Source organism: Bombyx mandarina, chromosome 23, assembly GCF_030267445.1.
Source record: "Bombyx mandarina strain Sakado chromosome 23, ASM3026744v2".
Lineage (NCBI taxonomy): Eukaryota > Metazoa > Arthropoda > Insecta > Lepidoptera > Bombycidae > Bombyx > Bombyx mandarina.
The window spans coordinates 6,621,829-6,641,180 of record NC_143229.1 but is presented as its reverse complement, the minus strand read 5'-3'; the positions used below and the strand labels follow the sequence as shown (position 1 = coordinate 6,641,180).

At 37.2% G+C, this 19,352-nt stretch overlaps 2 protein-coding genes and 1 long non-coding RNA gene across 3 annotated transcripts in view; 2 read left to right on the top strand and 1 right to left on the bottom strand.

Annotated features, from left to right (window-relative positions):
* Nucleotides 1-19,352, bottom strand: part of jeb (low-density lipoprotein receptor domain-containing jelly belly protein) — a 101,826-nt gene that overhangs the window by 10,027 nt on the left and 72,447 nt on the right. Inside the window, exon 3 of the mRNA XM_028182220.2 lies at nt 2,558-2,718. Within this exon, the coding sequence (XP_028038021.2) occupies nt 2,558-2,718 (161 nt within the window). The remainder of the gene's footprint in view (nt 1-2,557; nt 2,719-19,352) is intronic.
* Nucleotides 1-19,352, top strand: part of LOC149500134 (uncharacterized) — a 43,730-nt gene that overhangs the window by 14,289 nt on the left and 10,089 nt on the right. The window lies entirely within an intron of this gene.
* Nucleotides 175-808, top strand: LOC149500135 (uncharacterized). The gene is made up of 2 exons (XM_089737628.1): nt 175-185; nt 223-808. Exons 1-2 carry the CDS (start codon nt 175-177, stop codon nt 791-793), a joined length of 582 nt encoding a protein of 193 aa, XP_089593754.1. The 3' UTR covers nt 794-808.

Here is a 19,352-nt window from a genome sequence, read left to right as displayed (position 1 = left end):
TTTTTACCCGCTTTTTTTAAAGTCGCGAACATAAACCAAAACACTTTTAAATCATAGTGCTTCCAATCATATTTAATATTATGTGGTTATTTTAATTCATAACAATGGGAAAATGGAAATAAAAGTAAAATGAAATTCATATTTTAAGTTGACTATTTGTCCTAATTACTAAATATGACCGCTCAGTAAGTTAAAATATCACTCCGTGGTATTTTCGTAAAGTCAAGATAACGCTCATGCCGCAGAGTTTATAAATATAATAAATGAGAATATAAATAGAGAAAATGAATTGGCTGATTACGTGATTCGAAACAACTTAAACAGGCAAAGAGTTGCATTCACGCCGATAGAGGCAAACAATCCCGAATTAAGAGATTTTCCACAATTAACTTACGACGAGCTATTTTTATTTACCTTGGGAATATACCATTTGAAATTGGCCAAATCTTATTGCCATGAACACATGCGGCCAAACGGAGTGTATATAATGGAATTATACCATCGCAGAGAGTTGGTAGAAAATAAAATATTAATACGAGGCAGAATACAGTCTCGTCACATAAGAGCAAAACGCTATTATACATATATACTAATAAATCCGGCATTGCAAGGAAGACAAAGCCTCGAAGGGTATTACTGTTCCTGTATACACGGCCGCCGCACTGTAGGGAGTTGCGCGCACATCGCCAGTGTGGTATACTTTTTATCTTGGGCTATAATATATCAAGAAGAATTTCACGCACCTGCGGCGTTTTTAGACGAAACTCTTGTAGATTTGGATGCGGCAGAATAAAAGTAAAGAGAAAAACATGTTTTTTTTATTCCTTTTTTCCTCTTGAATTATTGCACAAAAAAGTAAAAAAAAATATATTTTTTTAATGTCCAGTTTCTCCTTATTCCCACGGCTCACAGATATGGGACCTATACCATTGTAAACTAGATTCAATTGCCTATCCACCAGACCTAATTTCATTTTTGTTCGCTGTAGGTAAGTGTCCCATACAAAGGTGCCCGATGTCCTTTTATCCAAATCCGATAATCTGATTAAGCTTTGATTGCTCGATTGCTCAAGCCATTGCTTTCTTTTGACGCGAAAGAAGGACAAAATCCAGAGTTTTTGTAGAGATAAAACATAGTTTTCCGTGGAAATAAGGTGTTGTTTTCGGGGGAAAAAGTAGACTTTATCATGATTTTATCACGCTCTTGACTTAATACTGTCACTTTTAAAAAAGCGTGTCAATACCAGTAAAAGTAAAGTTGTTAGAATCTTGTTGTAAAAGTATTGAAAAAAAAAAGAAGTGTGGCACTCGGAGACTGCCGCGGTAAAGCTATTGCATAGCATTTTTTATCAACTTATGCAATTATAAATCGACAATAATAATTTAATATTAAAACAACAATAATATAAGATCCGGCGAGAAACTCAGTGGGCTAACTTTCAATGAATCTGCTACATTGTGAGTATTCCATTTTGACCGCGCACTCACTAGAGGGCGCCATCTGGGATAGAGACACGCCTTTGGATGCTAGTTCTAACTCTCATTCGCCCAGAATCAACGGTTTAGCTAGTTTATTTTTAATGCCACTCCAATCACTGAATGAGTAGTAGGAGTAGTAATAAAATTCTTCGACTGAGCGATAGAAAATGGAACGCCCAACGCATTGTAATGTGATATAATTTTCTATTCTACAATTCCGTTTGTCGCGGATAGATGGCGCTTGACGCAAAAGCTGAATCGCGCTATCGTTGTGTTACTCACGAAATTATATCACATATTTTGAGAGTACATAAATCGGTGTTTAGACTTCTTACTTTAAACACTACACAAGCGCAACGTGTGAATATGTTGAACGCGAGCTACATAGTAGGCGTAGTGAGGGGTGGAAGGTTTTTTTCGTTACGGAATTTCACGATTCCGCTCTCAAGCCGCGCTCAAGGCCTGCGATAAAATCTATGCAATAGCTTAAATATAATGTCTGTAATTTTTACCAAAACATCAGTATGTTCTGGTAGTGTTCTGAGCCCTATGGGGTACCATGGCTACCAGCCTCCCGCCTATTTCAACCGCTAAGTAGTATTGCGTTTCGGTTTGAAAGGTAGGATAGCCGTTGCACTATACGGCTTAGACTTACGATATCATATCTTAGATCTCATCAATTTGGATATAAATAGTTTAGATAATATCTAGTATTCTTTGTCAAAACATATTATAAATATTTGGTATAATTTCGTCTATTCTTGTAACATTCCATTCCCATTACATCATATAAAAGTGAAGCTATCTTTTACTATTATTGGGTGAATTCCCGGAAAGTATGTATTTATTACCCTGTTTTTTTTAAACTTTAAAACTGAAAATATTTTTTTCTGCGGCCGTTCAGCTTTTGTAGTATGTCTAATTAGCCCGCAAAGTTATGTAGTTTGGACAGTCCTAATCTAAGTAATAAATGTGCACTGGGATAATCTTATTGTTTTTCAATTTATAAAATTGTTTTGTTTATGATTGGCTATCCATATATAGAGAAGATTCGACTGGATTGTTTAATTTTAGATTACCGTTTTATAGAACATGCAGGCTTGTCGATCTTCATCCTCACCGCTAGGACAGTCAATGAATCCGTCGCAAAGCACGTGATCGTCGATGCATCGGTAACGTCCTTGCCGGTCCGGTGTAGGACAGGCAAACCTTTCCATACCATCCGCAGCAGGTGGACATTCTGAAATTTAATAAATTAGTGTTAGCCGGTCAGAATATTTGAATTTTTCAGGTAAAAACGTTAGCGAAGAGTTTTTCAGTAATTGACGAGCTTTAGCGATGCTTCGAGAGATTATGAAATTTTCAGTGGACATTCGACATACTTCAGCTCAAACTACCAGAATTTTTTTTTCGTCATCTTGGACGATAATTTCGTAGTACCTAAAGAAAAAAAAATTAAAAGTGCTTTTTGGCCCACCCTAACCAATAGATACAACACTTCGTCTGTCGAAGACCAGAAAAAATCGAGGCGGCTGCGTGCTGTTAGAACTATAAAGGCTGTTAATGCTGTTAAAGACAGAATTCGTCGAAACCCGATTAGGAAGGAAAAAATCTTATCGCGAGAAATGAAGATTCCCGCTAGGACTCTGACGCCTATTAAAAAACAAGACCTTAAGCGCGTTGTTTATCGTCGATATACAGGACATGCCCTAAATCAACCTTTACAATTAAAGAGAGTGGATCGATTAAAACGCCTTGTATCGCGATACGCAGGTGAAAGGCACAGAAATATTCTCTTTACCGATGAAAAAAATTTCACGATTGAAGTACACTACAATAAGAAAAATGATAAAGTGTACGCTCATAGTTCTAAAGTAGCTGCTCAAGTGGTCGGAAAGGTACAACGTGGTCACCATCCCGCGTCAGTGATGGTTTGGTGGGGCGTGTCTTATCAAGGAGTCACAAAACTACATTTTTGTGAAAAAGGAGTGAAAACTTCAGTCAAAGTGTATCAAGATACAGTCTTAGATTATGTGGTGAAACCTCTCAGCAATTACTTTTTAAAAATATACTGTGGACTTTCCAGCAGGACTCTGCACCTAGTTACAAGCCACGAACTACCCAAGCCTGGCTTGAAACCAACGTTCTGGACTTTATAAGAGATAAAGACTGGCCCTCATCTAGCCCAGACCTCAACCCTTTAGACTTCAAATTACGGTCAGTTTTAGGGGGTCATGGCCTGCTCTGTACGACACGGCGACATTGAGTCTCTTAAAAAATCTTTGGAGCAAGTAGTAGCGAAATTTCCCTTGGAAACAGTGTGCAAATCTATAGATTCCTGGCCCAACACATTAAAGGCCTGTATAAAAGCTTTGGCTTGTGGCCATTTCGAATAGAATATTTTTAATTTTTTGCTGAGACCTTAATAAATATGTAGGTATAAATTTTAATAATATTACAGTACCTACTACAAAAAAAAATGCATTTTCATTTGTAACACAACTTATAGGTGGACTTGGTATTTATGATTGCAACTTTAAATGATTTAAACTGAACATTATCTAACGTGAAAATTCTTAAAAAACTTACTTAACAAAAACTGGTTTTATTATTTAAGGCAGTGTCTTTTATGAGCAAGACCGAGGAATGAAATCAGTTCGGAAGCCTTATTTCTGTGGCAGGCGTTGAAGTCACATTTGACTTTAGATGTTTTGTTCACATTCACGACCAAAGCCCCGGAGGTCAGCGCACCGCTTGAGCTTAATGATTTGTACTAATAACGTGTGCCTGTATATTTTTGGTCATTGGAAAGTTATCTATGACCTAAATATCTAAATATCTAAATCTTTGTGGTTAAAGTGACTTTCTAGAAGTGATTTAACAGAATTTAGAAAATATAACAGTAAACTATATTTAAGACTAGCTGACCCGGCAGACTTCGTAGTGCCTCAATCGAAAAATAAAAGACCTAAAGTTTTATATAAAATAAACTTAAAACAAACAAAAGGAATCTGTCCGACACATCAAAGGAAAAACAAAATTGTTATTTTTATTTAATTCCGAGGATTTTCATATTTATCTACCTATTAAACCTTCTCTGGATTTCCACAAATAATTGAAGACCAAAATCAGCCTCATTGGTTTAGCTGTTTTCGAGTTTTAACGAGACTAACGAACAGCAATTCATTTTTATATATAGAGATATAGGTAGATAATACAGATCTAATGAGGGAAATATTGTTCGTTATTATTTTATGAAATAGTTCGTAAAAAATAGACATCCGAACTTCGATCTTAAGTAGTAAGGCTTCCTTATCCTTCAATCTAACGTAGGTAAATTTTATTTACATGGAATAAATAGAACGCATGAAATCATTGAGTGTGACTGGAAATTATTCTTCGATTTTCAAGTATGCTGTAACAAACGTTAGTTCTCTGCAATATTAATTCGAATTATCTTATTGTTTTCAAAAAGATTGTTAATAAGAATGTGGGCATATTACATATTATACAAGTAGTACTTAGACTGTGACAGCAGAATTGGTGGTTACTATCGCGAGCGTCTATTTTTAGCACAGGCGTCCGGGGAAAGTAAAGTCCGTGGTTCGGTTGCGCGCGCCCCTTCTGTATCTATATCCTTACCCTATATCTATTCACTTTGAGGGAAGTCAGCTACGGCTTGTGCATTCGTAATCAATCGTTGATAGTATTCAGGTAAAGAAGAATCCTAGTCGTTTTGTGATTTCATCGATAGCTTTTTTATACCCTGATGTGGGTGAATAAATTCTGATTGCTGTGAATAGGTTACGGCAGTCAATCAATACAGCGAAAAGAATGTCGCTATCTATCTTGAGATATAAGATTGAAGTGTGAATTGTAGTTTTGAAACACTTGTCGACCTTTGACCTCTTCAAATAGGAACAAACGATTGCTATACAACAAGTAGAATAAATTAGTAGACATGTGAGCTTGCCATGATAGCACAGAGGTTGTGAGCTCTAATGATGCAAATTATTCATAATTTTTTTTTTGTGGAAGCATGTGTTTGGATGAAAAATATGTAATTTAAGATTCTACGAGAACAATGATGATGACAATTTTTTTTTGAGTAAAACAGAAGTGGCTGTCATTTAAAAAATGGCATATCTAAAAAAACAACGACAGGCTTAATTTACCTATACATAGTTAACTTTAATAAAAATTTAATTTGTAAAAATAGACAAACGGACTTCACATCTAATAATAATAATATATAATTTTTACACATAGTCCTAGTTCCAGATAGTATTTTTTCGTACCACATAAAATATTTCATCAAGATAGGAAAAAAAGATTTTCCTTCGAAATTAAAAATAACTCTTGAAATAAAGTCCAGCTAAAAATATTAATTTCTTTTTAAACGTCTATTGATCTCATATTTTTTAAGGAATCGTGTAACAAGGTCAATTATCACAGCAAACCTTTTTCTTAAAATGTCAAAAATTGGAGTATGGGTACATAGTTCCGTCAAGAGCCTTCAGTAGACGTGTGCTCGTTTGTAGCCTACACTATTAAGTATTCAGAGCGACGGCAGATACAAGGAGCCTCTGGGGCCTTAAACTGCCTACTTTTAAAATATTTGTCGTCGTTAACATGCTCAGCCTTAGCAACATTCACACCTGAACACTTTATATGTATATTGTCTACAATAAAACCACGCTATATCTGACTCTACCTACACATTGATTTAACTCTATCTATCTCCTTAAATCTTTATCCGCACCTCGCTTTATAGATATGGGTGTGTATTTATTGTATGTTTTAATGAAATGTTTTCAGTTAATTTGGGTTGAAATGAAGTTATCGTACCTGAAGTATAAGACGTCTAGTATACTTGAATAAAGATATGCAACAGAGCCGGTATTTATCTATCTTTCATTTTAAGGTACGTAATTAACACAATTTTTTATTAATATTGATCAGGAAACCGCCGAACTTACGCGTTGGGGGCTATAATCGAGGCTTATTGGAAGTTGATTCGATTAAAACTGTCGCGGAACTGTGGTTGAATTTTGTGGTAGCCCACATCTGAAAATTGGGTGACACAGAATTCAACCGATCAGCCATGAGACAAGGGGTGTGATTCGCCAGAACTGCATCATTACGCACTTTCCTAATTCCACGGGAATCGAATCGGTAGTCGTTGGTGAAACGACCAACTCTCAATAAGCGGGCTACGAGGGCTGCACTAAAAGTATCGGGAATGGAATATTTCCACTGTTCCTGTCATATTAAAATCTTTTTAATTGAAAACTCCTTGGTTTTAAAAATCGAATACCATTTATTTATTTAAAAAAAGATCTCGGTCTTGTCACGAGGTTTTGTCAAACTTGTTTAGTCGTTAAGAAAATGGAATTGACTCGAGAAAATTCAAGAGCGATGATTTATTATGACTTTCGAAGTGGTTTAACACAAAAACAGTGTGTTGACCGGATGATTTCTGCATTTGGTGATGAAGCCCCATCCAAAAGCACAATTTATCGCTGGTTTGCTGAGTTTCAACGTGGTCGTGTCAAGCTCAGTGATGATCCCCGTCAAGGTCGTCCAAAAACTGCAGTCACCCAAGAAAACGTTGATGCTGAGCGTAAGCTGATTGAGGAAGATCGACATGTGACATACCGCGAAATTCAGGCAACTTTAGACATTGGCATGAATCAAATACAAATAATCTTGCATGAACAATTAGGTGTAAAAAAGTTGTTTTCCCGATGGATACCGCATTCGCTCTGTGAAGAGCAAAAAGCGGCTCGCGTTACTTGGTGCGTCAGAACTCTCGAAAGATTCCACGCAGGATCCTCAAATGCTGTATACAACATTGTATCAGGTGACGAATCCTGGATATATGCGTACGAACCCGAAACAAAAAACCAGTCACGAAACCAGTCAGAAAATGAGTTAAAGCCAACAAAAATTGTTCGTTCACGGAGTGTTGCAAAAAAAATGGTGGCCACGTTTGTCTCCAAAACCGGCCATGTTACGACTATTCCTCTTGAGGGACAAAGAACGGTTAATGCAGAATGGTATGCTAGCATTTGTTTCCCACAGGTCGTTTCTGAACTCCGTAAAGAGAACTGCAACCGCCGCATCATCTTCCATCACGACAATGCAAGTTCTCACACCGCGCACAGAACAAAAGAGTTTTTAGAGCAAGAAAACATAGAATTATTAGACCATCCGCCGTACAGCCCCGACCTAAGCCCTAATGATCTCTATACTTTCCCTAAAATAAAGAATAAATTGCGTGGACAGAGATTTTCATCACCTGAAGAAGCTGTGGACGCCTACAAAACGGCCATTTTGGAGACCCCAACTTCCGAATGGAATGGTTGCTTCAATGATTGGTCCATCGTATGGAAAAATGTGTCAAATTTCGCGGAGAATACTTCGAAAAGCAATAAATACATTTTTAAATAGTAATGTTGTGTCACTTCGTTAATTCCCGAAATTTTCAGTGTCGCCTAGGTATTCGTAGCTCAGACGGCGCCACTAACAAATCTCTCGAGATACTCGGTTTTGGCTGACTCAAAACCAGGATGTGACTAGTTTGAAGGGCGAAGGGCCTTTCCTTTCATGTTCTGCCGTCTGGATCTACCACTTGCAGATATCGATCAACGCCAGCCACGACTCGTTTTTGTTGGTCATCGCAACCACGACGCTCGGCAGTGATATAGTTATGGGACGACAATATGACTGCTCGCCTCACGCGGAAAAGACTATGGGCGTAGAAGTGTTCTTCCGTTATCAAATTACATCCACACCGAGGGAACTCTTTCGGCTCAGCGACGATCTGGTGCAAGTTATATATAATAAAACATTGCCGGATCTGGATTCTTACCAGTTGGCAGGCGAGGCACTCTTGGTCACGGTTCACCCAGTTCTCGGGGTCCCTATCTGGTGGTAGGACCTGTTGTGAGTCCGCGCGGGTAGGTACCACCGCCCTGCCTATTTCTGCCGTGAAGCAGTAATGCGTTTCGGTTTGAAGGGTAGGGCAGCCGTTGTAACTATACTGATCTTAGAACTTATATCTCATTGTAGATGTTTATGGGCTCCAGTAATCACTTAACACCAGGTGGGCTGTGAGCTCGTCCAACCATATAAGCAATAAAAAAAATTATACCTATAGGTACCGCCACTCTGTCTATTTTTGCGTCGGAACAACTACGCACTAACTAATAATAATAATAATAATATTTTATATTACAAAATTTATAAGAATATAATATTTTATCTAAATTTAACATTCACAATATAATAAGCTCCGGTAATATTTCATATCAGATCTATTCTCGCTAAGAAAATATTGACTAAGGCAACATATTCTTAAGATCAAATGGCTTAATAAAAAAATACTTTATATAGTAGAGTCAGCTGCAGTTGTGAATAAGAATTTATACAGTGAGTATGTTTTCTATTATCGTAAAAGATTTCTATGCCCCTTCACTGGCTGAGGTTAAATATATATATATGATATGTAAAAATTAAAATGAAAGCAGTACCGTGAGTACTTTCTCTTATCTCTCAGCACAAGGTCGAAATCTCTTAACTTAGAAGTTTTTTAGTAATAATAATGGTCCGTCTTGGATACCTATGTGACATGAGCCATTTCGGCTATATTAAACTTGATGTGTATACACCATAATGAAAAATAATCAAAAAGAGTATTATCTATATAAGGCTTCGCTCTTATCAACTAAGTTTCTGTGATCTATAGATTTTTTTTATTGCCTTTGTAGGCAGACGAGCATACGGCCCACCTGATGGTAAGTGGTCACCGTCGCTCATGGACGTCAGCAATGCCAGGGGCAGAGCCAAGCCGCTGCCTACCATTACCTATAGACCTATACATTTTCGAATTCTTTACTTACCATTGAAGCGTGAGTGGTTAAAATACCTACAGCCACACGCGCTGCAATAAATTCGTAGATCTACAAATTGAATCTAAATTAATATAGAGGTAGATGTTTACGAAAGTTGTTCTAAAGGTCAGAGTGGCAGCGTAGTATAAACAAGACGTGGGCGACGTTCAATATTCGTCTAGTCCTGGTAATCCGGAGATCGACTGTGCAGACGCTATGGCGGCGGATGTGTCATCGTCATATATCTCAAAATACGCTGGTATTTATGACGATATATTAATATTACTTACTTAGTAAACGTAAAGATACAGATGACATGTAAAACTCGGATTAAATAAAAAACATTTACTGTTAACACTTTTTTAGTGCTATTCATTTTGTTGGGAACAACAAGCACAACTTGAAAATGGCAGATAAATTATATTTGCTTTCTTTTTAAGAGTGTATTCACTTGAGAATGAATCGAGACCTTTGGCCTTAATGACTTTTATCGACCGACAACATATATTTATAGACTAGTACATTGTTAAAACAATGGAGTGTATTATCTATTACGAAGTTACATTGAACAATAGTATCTAGTCCAGCTATGATATTAGATAGGTTATCTGTTACAAAGCAAAAAGTATGCTTTCAATAAAAATACTGTAAGCATTAAGACAGAGAAACGCCATTGCTTTCTGACAACTACATTCCTGATATTGTTAAAATTGCATCGAACCTAATTTAAGAAATATAGTCTTAAAATGAACACGTTGTAACCTAAAGGTTAAGAATAAGAGCGATTCGACTATACCGATGTACAATCTTCGCAGGCATTTGCCAATTTTCCTAATAAAATAGGTATGAGCTTAAAACATATTTACAAATTACTTTTACGATAAAGGAACAGCATCGTGTGATAAAATCAAATCCACAAGAGTAATAGTTAACGTAATTACTATCCACTAACTACCGAATGGACTGTATGCTCGTTCACCCTTTTATTTTTTTTATTTTTTTTTATGATTGAAGGATTACTGGTGGCCCGGAGGCCTTTCCAGTTTCACCAGGACAGGTGGGCGAGCAAAGGCTCAGCCAGGAGGGGTGGGATTTGCTAACAGCTACCCGAGCGCCTCCGAAGGAGACCTAACAACTCAAGAGTAGCTGCTTCGCGAATGAATCTACTACCGGATCGGAATCGCGACCCGCTGAGAAGATCCGGCGAGAAACTCAGCGAGCTGATTCATGGGTTAGGTTGCACGGCGAACTCTTTGTCGAGTTCGACGAGTACGGTTACCGAGGTCCCTAAGCCTGCTCCTAGAGCTGAAGGCGTCTAGTGCAAAGGTTATTGGATCTGAGGGATCCGTAAGGACGTGTCTAGGGCGTCGACGGTGACTGGCTCCTGCATGATCAGGATTCGGGGAGTAGTCAGCGGCGGCTACGATAAGGCGATTATCCTGACGCATAGTCTTATCGAAGTACCGTTCCGACGCTGACTTCATGTATTTCTGGATAGATTCGAGGCCCAGGTCGTCGTGTAGGTCAACGTTCCTCACGAACCACGGAGCTCCGACGGCTAACCTGCAAAAGCGGGATTGTAGAGATTGAAGGGTGTCTATGTGTGTGCGGGCCGCGTGAGCGAACACCACACTCGCGTAAGTCATGACGGGCCTTATGCAAGTTTTGTAAAGTGTCACCTTGTTCCGAAGGGACATTTTACTCCGCTTACAGATCATGCTCCGTGAGGCGGTGCACCTGTTGAACGCATGAGTGATTTGTACGGAATCCGAATTGTTCATCGATGAGAATGCCCTTGGATGAGACGAAGTCTCTGAGGCGTTTGTAGAGCAGACGCTCATACAGTTTGCCTAGAGACATGAGGAGGCTAATCGGGCGGTAGCTCGTCGGATGATTTTTTGGTTTACCGGGTTTATGTATGCCGATAACGTCCGCTTCTTTCCACACCGCGGGAAAGATACAGTTCGCCATAGCGGCATTGAAAATAGATGCCAACATCACGATGAGTTGGACGGGTAGAAGTTTAATAACGCGGTTGGATATACCGTCGGAACCGGGAGCCTTGCGAGGACGTAGGTCTTTGATCAAGTCTTTAACTTCCATCGAGGTGACGGGTGGTAACGCGTCCGAAGGTGGCAAGGAGACTCTGCGTTCTACCTCACTGTCTACAAATTCTACATGAACAGGGTCCACGGATTGAGTGCTGGGCGTGCACTGGGTTTGCAATGTATCGGCCAGCAGCTCTGCTTTTTCATCATCATCGAACGCCGCGAGTCGGCCTGAGGGGCCTACGAGGGGGGGCATAGTTACTACCGTATCCGATTTGAGAGTACGAGCTAAGCGGTAGTAAGACCTTTGAGAGGGCGCGAGTCTTTCTAAGAAATCAGACCATCTGGCATCTCGGACTTCGGCGATGCGAGACTTTACGTCGCGTTGTAGGGCACGCATTCGAATTCGATTTTCCGCGGTAGGATACCTGTCGTAGGCGCGTATCGAGGCGTTCTTAGCTCTAAGGAGTTCCCTAATATCGTCGGACAATTTGAAGCGGTGAAGGAAGTCCTCCGCTACAACTTGTTTCGATGGCTCGTTCACCCCTCTAAGCAATAACAATATGAAAGTTTTTGTGTTTGTAGCGAATTTATAGCTTCATTATTTACGAATTTATAGCTTAATTGGCATTCGGGATGGGTAAAAAGATCTTTGTACATTCTCGAAACAAGACCTAACTAAGGAAAGGATTACGTTATTTCTAAATTTTTGTACAATTTGAATGCAGCTCGCGCTTTGTTTTTCTAGCGCAAACCACTGACTGGGTCTCGCCCATAAATATTTATAAGATGTTAAGTACATGTCCTCCTTTGTGAAGCGCACATGAGAACTTCTATCATCAGAATACTCTCTGAAATTTCCGTCACGTAATTATACCTAGTCAGGTCATAAATTCTGTCACATGTTTAATGTAAAATAATTGAAACAAGTTTATTCATTATGTAACCATTCATATACCAAAATGAACTTAACAAAACATAGATTCTTATGACACTAAAGTTTATTCAAAATGACCTCCGTGATTTTGAATACAGGCCTTCAATCTGCGCGGCCAGTCGTCTATCGCAGCACGAACGAGGTCCATGTCAATATCGGCGGCTGCCTTAATCAAGGATGTCTTGAGTGACTCCAAATTGGGATGAGGCTTTGAGCACGCCTTTTTCTCCAAGTGTTGCCATATCTTGTAATCTAACGGATGCAAATCTGGACTGGAGGAGGGCCAGTCTTCGTGCCGGATGAAGTCGATTTCACGCGCCGCTAGCCAGTCTTGTGTGCTCTTCGCTCTATGAGCTGGCGCCGAATCTTGTTGGAATACCCAGTGCCTGTTATTGAACATGGTATGAGAAACAGGTTCCACAAGGTTCGTCAGGATTGTATTTTGATACACAACTGCATTCGTTTTTACACCTTTCTCACAAAAATGTACCTCTGTTAAGCCCCAATAAGAAACTCCCCACCATACCATGAGCGAGGATGGCAAATGACCTCGTTGGACACGCGGAATACGGTTGCTCGCTTCTTCACTACTGTGTGCGTACACCTTATCATTTTGTTTGTTGTAGCTCTCTTCTACGGTAAACATTTTTTCATCCGAAAAAAGAATTTCCCGATATTTTTTTCCCGCGTACCGCTTCAACAAAGCGCGGCATCTCTTCAGTCTCAGGTCCATTAGACGAGCATTCAAACGATGTCCTGTTTTTCTTCGATATGCCCGAAGCCCTAAGTCTTCATTTAACACCCTTTTCACCGTGGTTCTGCTTAACCCCATCTAAAGGGCCAACAGTTTCTGCTTACGTTTGGGATTTCTTTGAATTCGCGCCTTCACAGCTTTTATCACTGCTGGAGTCCTAACAGACCGAGGGCGACCACTTCTTGACCTGTCATCTACACTAGAGTCTTCATTGTATCGTTTGATGGTACGATAAACGAATCTTTTGGTTATATTAAAATTTTTCAGTATGTTAAAAATTTGAATTGGCGCGTAACCGCAACGATGCAACGCAATAACTGCAACACGGTCTTCTTTAAGCGTCCACTCCATATTTAAAAATGAGTAAAATTCTAAAAGTATACATTTTTATTTTCATGAACAATTCGAAATTCGAATTCAGTAAACTTTTTTGTGGCCAGCATTCTAAAAGAAAAGTTTTTACTGTGTGACAATACTTATGACCTGACTAGTTATATTTAAATAGCGTAGTTAGAATTTAAATAGTGGATATGGCTTTTTACCAGCTTTGTACCGTACAACCGAGCATACACTCAGATCCTAAGATAGGTAAAAAAATTGAAGAGAGTAGGTACTGTTTTATTAATTTGTGATACGGGTGCTTACGAATGACTTCCAGGATGAAGGAAAAGTGTGTGTGGTAAAAACTTAACACGCAAAATGGATTGATCTGCTTAGGTAATTAATGAGTTCGCACGGCCTTAACAGAAGCATCGCCAGCCTGTCTGTGCTAAACTTAAAACCGGAATACGTAATCGCCGAAACAAGAAAAATAAATTCAAACGGGGATCAATAGACTTGTAATGTACAACAAGAAAATGGTTTCGAAAACGAAAACGAGAAAATAGATAGTCTGAGTTTTATGTACAAACTAGTTATTTTCTTAGATTTATGTTACGTAAACAAAAATATTTCACTCACACCGTAGAGCGCTACGAGCTCTACGGGAAATTTTGTTAGGATACGGATTGTAGCTAATGACGTAGGCTGAGAACTTAACTACACGACAGAAACTCGGCTTGGGACGATACTTTACTCTGCCTTTGGCAGATTCACTGCTCGGTACATTTTCTCAGTAGTTTGAATTATTGCCAATACTATTATAATAGATTGATTTTCATAAAATTGGTGAATTAACATTGAAAATCGAATGTACCCGGGTTGCTTAGGACTCAAGGACGAACGATCAAGACGTTGTAGACGCAAGTTTAAATTTTTATAAGTGACTTGAAAATGAACATTAAGACATTAGCTTTTATACATTAGAATCAATGTCAACAATGCAAAACTCATGTCAATAAAATAAAAGCGATAAAATGGACGAGCTTACTATTGAGAATATGAATTTGTTTAGTAAATATCAATTTCACATTTTGACATTTAAATCTAACCTAAGAGAAACGTAATACATGATTTTATCCGTTCTTTGTTTTGAATTGAAAAGAAATATTTTGAATATTGGCTAGTGTTACGGATGGTAATTAGTATTTTAATTATTTTGTAAAGATTTTTGTTGGGAGTATCGAAAATATTTATGTTAATGTTGATTTAGTTGAAGAACGTTCAAAGTTCAAAGATCAAACGAGTGGACGTAGAGTGTTTGTTATGAGCCCATTAATCATAGTATTTCTATTTTATTGCTTGAATAGGACATCAATATAAAGCTCCTTCGATGTTGTTCAATAGGCTGCCAGCTAAGAGTGTGGCTGTTAAGCGCCTTGTTCTTTCAGTTGCCTAGGGAGTAAAAAAAATATTGAAATTGTTTTTTTTTGTACATAAAAAACAAAATATTTATACTAAAGATAAAGATGTTGTATATTTACATTTTTTTTAATATTTAAGGGAACTAGGCAGGCTAATGTACTGTAACACAGTTATTGAATAATTTATTTAAAACCTTTTAAAGACCGCATTGACATCTCACCTTTACTCGCCCAAAATAGACGTTTAAAGTGTAAAGTAAAGTAAGTTTAAATTATAATGTTTTAATGTAATACGTTTTACATTCCTGCATTATGTATTTAAGTAGGCACATTCATATGAATGATACATGCTATAGGTTAAAAAAAACATTGAATTAAGTACATAAACGTCAACACCTTAATAATGTTATTTTTAACTATAATATTTGATAACGAATTATTATCTTAGTTTTATAATGTTTTTGTCGAGATCTGGGTTTTCTTTTTTAACACGCTTTTATTAGCTCAGTGTGTATCTCCGTGTGTAACGGAGTCTCTGAACGAGACTAAATCTATTTTAAAGCTTCCGATTGAATTGAAATTTCGCCCACTTATCAAGGACCGATGACAATACAATAATTTAACATAATTGTCTGATTATCTTGATCAGGGTCTTCCTGTCTAAGGTACTAATGCCTTTCCTGTCTTTCTTGGATATGATGTCGTTTTTACGCCTCCAGCTCTCGAATCGAACCTTAATTCTCTGTTAAAACCCTACGTAGTCACAGAACCACTAGACAGAAATATATTATTTTTCAAACTTGACAGGCAGCGACCAATGTAATGATGATGCATTGGATTATATGATTAGGTTACGAAATACATCATACAACGACCTAATAATTTGTTTTCACATATATGATTAACCAAAAAAAAGATTTTTTCTTATTACAAAATTCTAATAGTTAAGACTAATAAAAATAAACAATAGGTTAATAAAATTAAAATAAATCATATTGGTGTAGGTAGTTTAACCAAATGTAGTAAACAGTTTTCCAGATAAAAAAAAAAAATGTGTGGTGTCGTGGGATACTGAATAGGAACGAAGTTCCTTATTATAAAAATATTAGTTTTAAGTTCTATTCGAGGTATAAAGAAAATAATTATTCGGGTATACATTTTTTAATATGATTTTATTATTGATAAAAATTAAAAAAAACTACTTTACCAAGTTATCAACTTTGTTTTATTCACAATGATTTATAAAAAATAATAGGTTGGGGAAAAAGTTATTTCGCATTTTTTTAGAAAATCAGTTCATCATCACAACATTTTTTAATATAGTTTATTTACATTTAACTAAAGTATGTAGGTACCATTTTGTTTAATAACTTTTTGTCATCTTGTAGGTAGGGATATGATCCCATTACTATAGAAAATTTGTGGCTTCTGATGAAAATACCGCGACAATTGGTTTTGGCAGTCCTCTCGTGATGTTAACCTGACCCTGCCTAAAGAATTCTGAAGAGACCGAAACAGGTGGAAATCTGAAGGTGCAAGGTCAAGACTATACAGTGGATGCATTAACACCCCCCAGCCAAGCTCTCTTAATTTTTACTGATCGGCTAAAGATGTGTGAGGTCTAGCGTCATCATGATGAAAAACCACACCCCTTCTGTTGATTAATTTTCGGCCGCTTTCTTCTCAGCTTCTTGGCGCTGGACTGGTAGAGAATGCTTTGACATTAATTCCATCACTGTACTTTTATGCATAAAGTTAAATAAATAAATTGATATTTTTTAATTATTAAATTTTTGTAATTTACAATATTCAGAGTTATAATTAAAAAAATATGTATATTGATTAATACTATAAAATCTATAAATTAGTATTTAGCAGAACGCAAAATAATCGCACTGAAGCCTCAAGAATTGAAGAAATGCCAAGAATTGAAGATGCCAAATTATGGGCAATATGCCGTTGTGGCCCCGTATAAGCATTAAAGTTCCGCCCATTGCGCTGTCGAACTCCCGCGCCGGAAGTCGTTCCGTGCCATATGGTCGAAACTTTACGTCTTTTGCCTCAAAACCTCGCATATGAGAATCAGACACCGAGTAATTGCTGGTTCAAATATGATTTTATTGCTTTAGATTTAATTCATGATTATTAATAAATTTTTTGTTGTAGAATGTTGTATGTTTTTGCTAATTATTTAAGGAGTGACTTGACAGTGTTGCTTGTATTTCGCATATTTATACTTCGCATATATGTGTATGTCGCTATTATTATGATGAATGGTGTGGTGCATCTTACTGTCATTTGAAGGACGTTTAAATTATTATATTATAAATAATAATGGATTACACACTTAAAAAGGCTCACAATAAATATTTATATAATAATATTTAAGTTATTATTATAAAATAAAGTTACATTGAATCATATGGGTTATGGAAAATGAAAGTGTAAAGACGTCAGTAATTAAAATCGATAGTTGTTCATTTACTCAGTTTTTGTGTCGAGTGTAAGGTGTTAAGAAAAAGATACATGTGTCGACAGAGTTTTGGCAATTTATATATAAGTTCAAGAGGTTGGCTGCTGGCCTGCATACTGGTTAGATCTTGAACCAGCACATGGTGTAATAGTTTTTTCCCATTGGTAAATTGTCTTGTTTACGCTTCAATTGTTAAACTGGTCCAATTCTCAAATTTATAATTTTCTATAAGGATCATTTCATAAAGCATGACCCTTCGGTGTTCTTTTTTTTGTTCAACATTATTTTATGAGAGCCGAGTAAGTACCGTGGCACATTGTATGTTGCCTTAAGCAAATGGAAGAAAAGTAACAAAATTCCACAATAGTTTTGCTTTTAAAAATTACTGTGTAATTTTAATTTAAAAACGTTACTGTGTAACGGCAGGTTGTTTTCAAATATTTTTCAATTAAGATTTATTTAAATTGTTAGGAATTTTTGAATGTATATTAATTAAAATAGCGAAAGAGAACTGACTGACCTGAATTATTAAGATTGAATCAAGTGGGATAGTGAACGGTAAAAATGTTTGTAGACCCTCGTCAGTCCGTCCTAGAATCCGTTCAGAGACGAGAGACGCGCAGAGACAATATAAAGATAAACGATGGTGTAAACTTGCCTTTATGTTGTTATTTATTGCGGGTAAAAGTTTTACTGACGACCGTAGCGGATTACAGAAAGTATTTATTTTGTTTTAAATTTTACACAATTTTTTACTCTATAAATTAATTTTATAGTTTCGCATGTTTGTTAAGAATTGTCATAGCGGAAACACCTAATTTGTTAGCGGCACTGCGAACGCGTGGCCCCTAAATTGTGCGTTTAATTGAGCAGATCGCTGCGATTTTAGACTGTTTTGTTAGGACTTAATTGGGTTTTAAGGTCTAAACGCTGATCGCAGATACGTTCGTACCGTACCAAAAATAAATTTTATGGATGCGTGCGTGAGAAGGCTTCGAATAACTGGAATGGCACAAAATGAGGTCATTTCCCTTCTCAAGCTATTTTTATATTTCTACCTCTTTACTAGGTTACGTAAGGCGCGACGCAAGAATTTGAAACGCGGACTCGTAAACAGTTATAATAGTCGTATAATAAATAAGTGCTTAGTGGACTTTATGAGAATGTTTGTGTTTAGTGGAAAGTCACGGAATTACTTTCATAGCAAAATAATACAGTGTAAATACCCATTACATTTTAATATGTGATACTATTTTGTGTACATCAGAAGCACAGAAATAATATAAAGATCTTGATTTATTTCTGTGATCAGAAGTGTAATTAAAACTACACTTTTACGACCTAATCTCGGATTTTTATTGTCATTATTATATTCTTTCTGAAAAAAATACTATAAGTCAAAAGTATTTACTTCAATTGGTCGTTACAAAAGACTATCTAGGTAATAAGTTAGCGTAATTCGTTACCTTCAGATTCGACATCTTTCATCTTCATTAAATTTACTTTTACGGTTTAAGCTCGAGTTTATTATTTTAATTTTAATATTTCCAACCTTTTTTTTTATTGTTTAGATGGGTGGACGAGTTCACAGCCCACCTGGTGTTAAGTGAATAGGCAGGGCCAGAAATAGGCAGCGTGTTTTTTTTTTTTTTTTATTGCTTAGGTGGGTGGACGAGCTCACAGCCCACCTGGTGTTAAGTGGTTACTGGAGCCCATAGACATCTACAACGTAAATGCGCCACCTACCTTGAGATATAAGTTCTAAGGTCTCAGTATAGTTACAACGGCTACCCCACCCTTCAAACCGAAACGCATTACTGCTTCACGGCAGAAATAGGCAGGGCGGTGGTACCTACCCGTGCGGACTCACAAGAGGTCCTACCACCAGTGATTACGCAAATTATAATTTTGCGGGTTTGATTTTTATTACACGATGTTATTCCTTCACCGTGGAAGTCAATCGTGAACAGTTGTTGAGTACGTATTTCATTAGAAAAATTGGTACGCGCCTGAGATTCGAACACC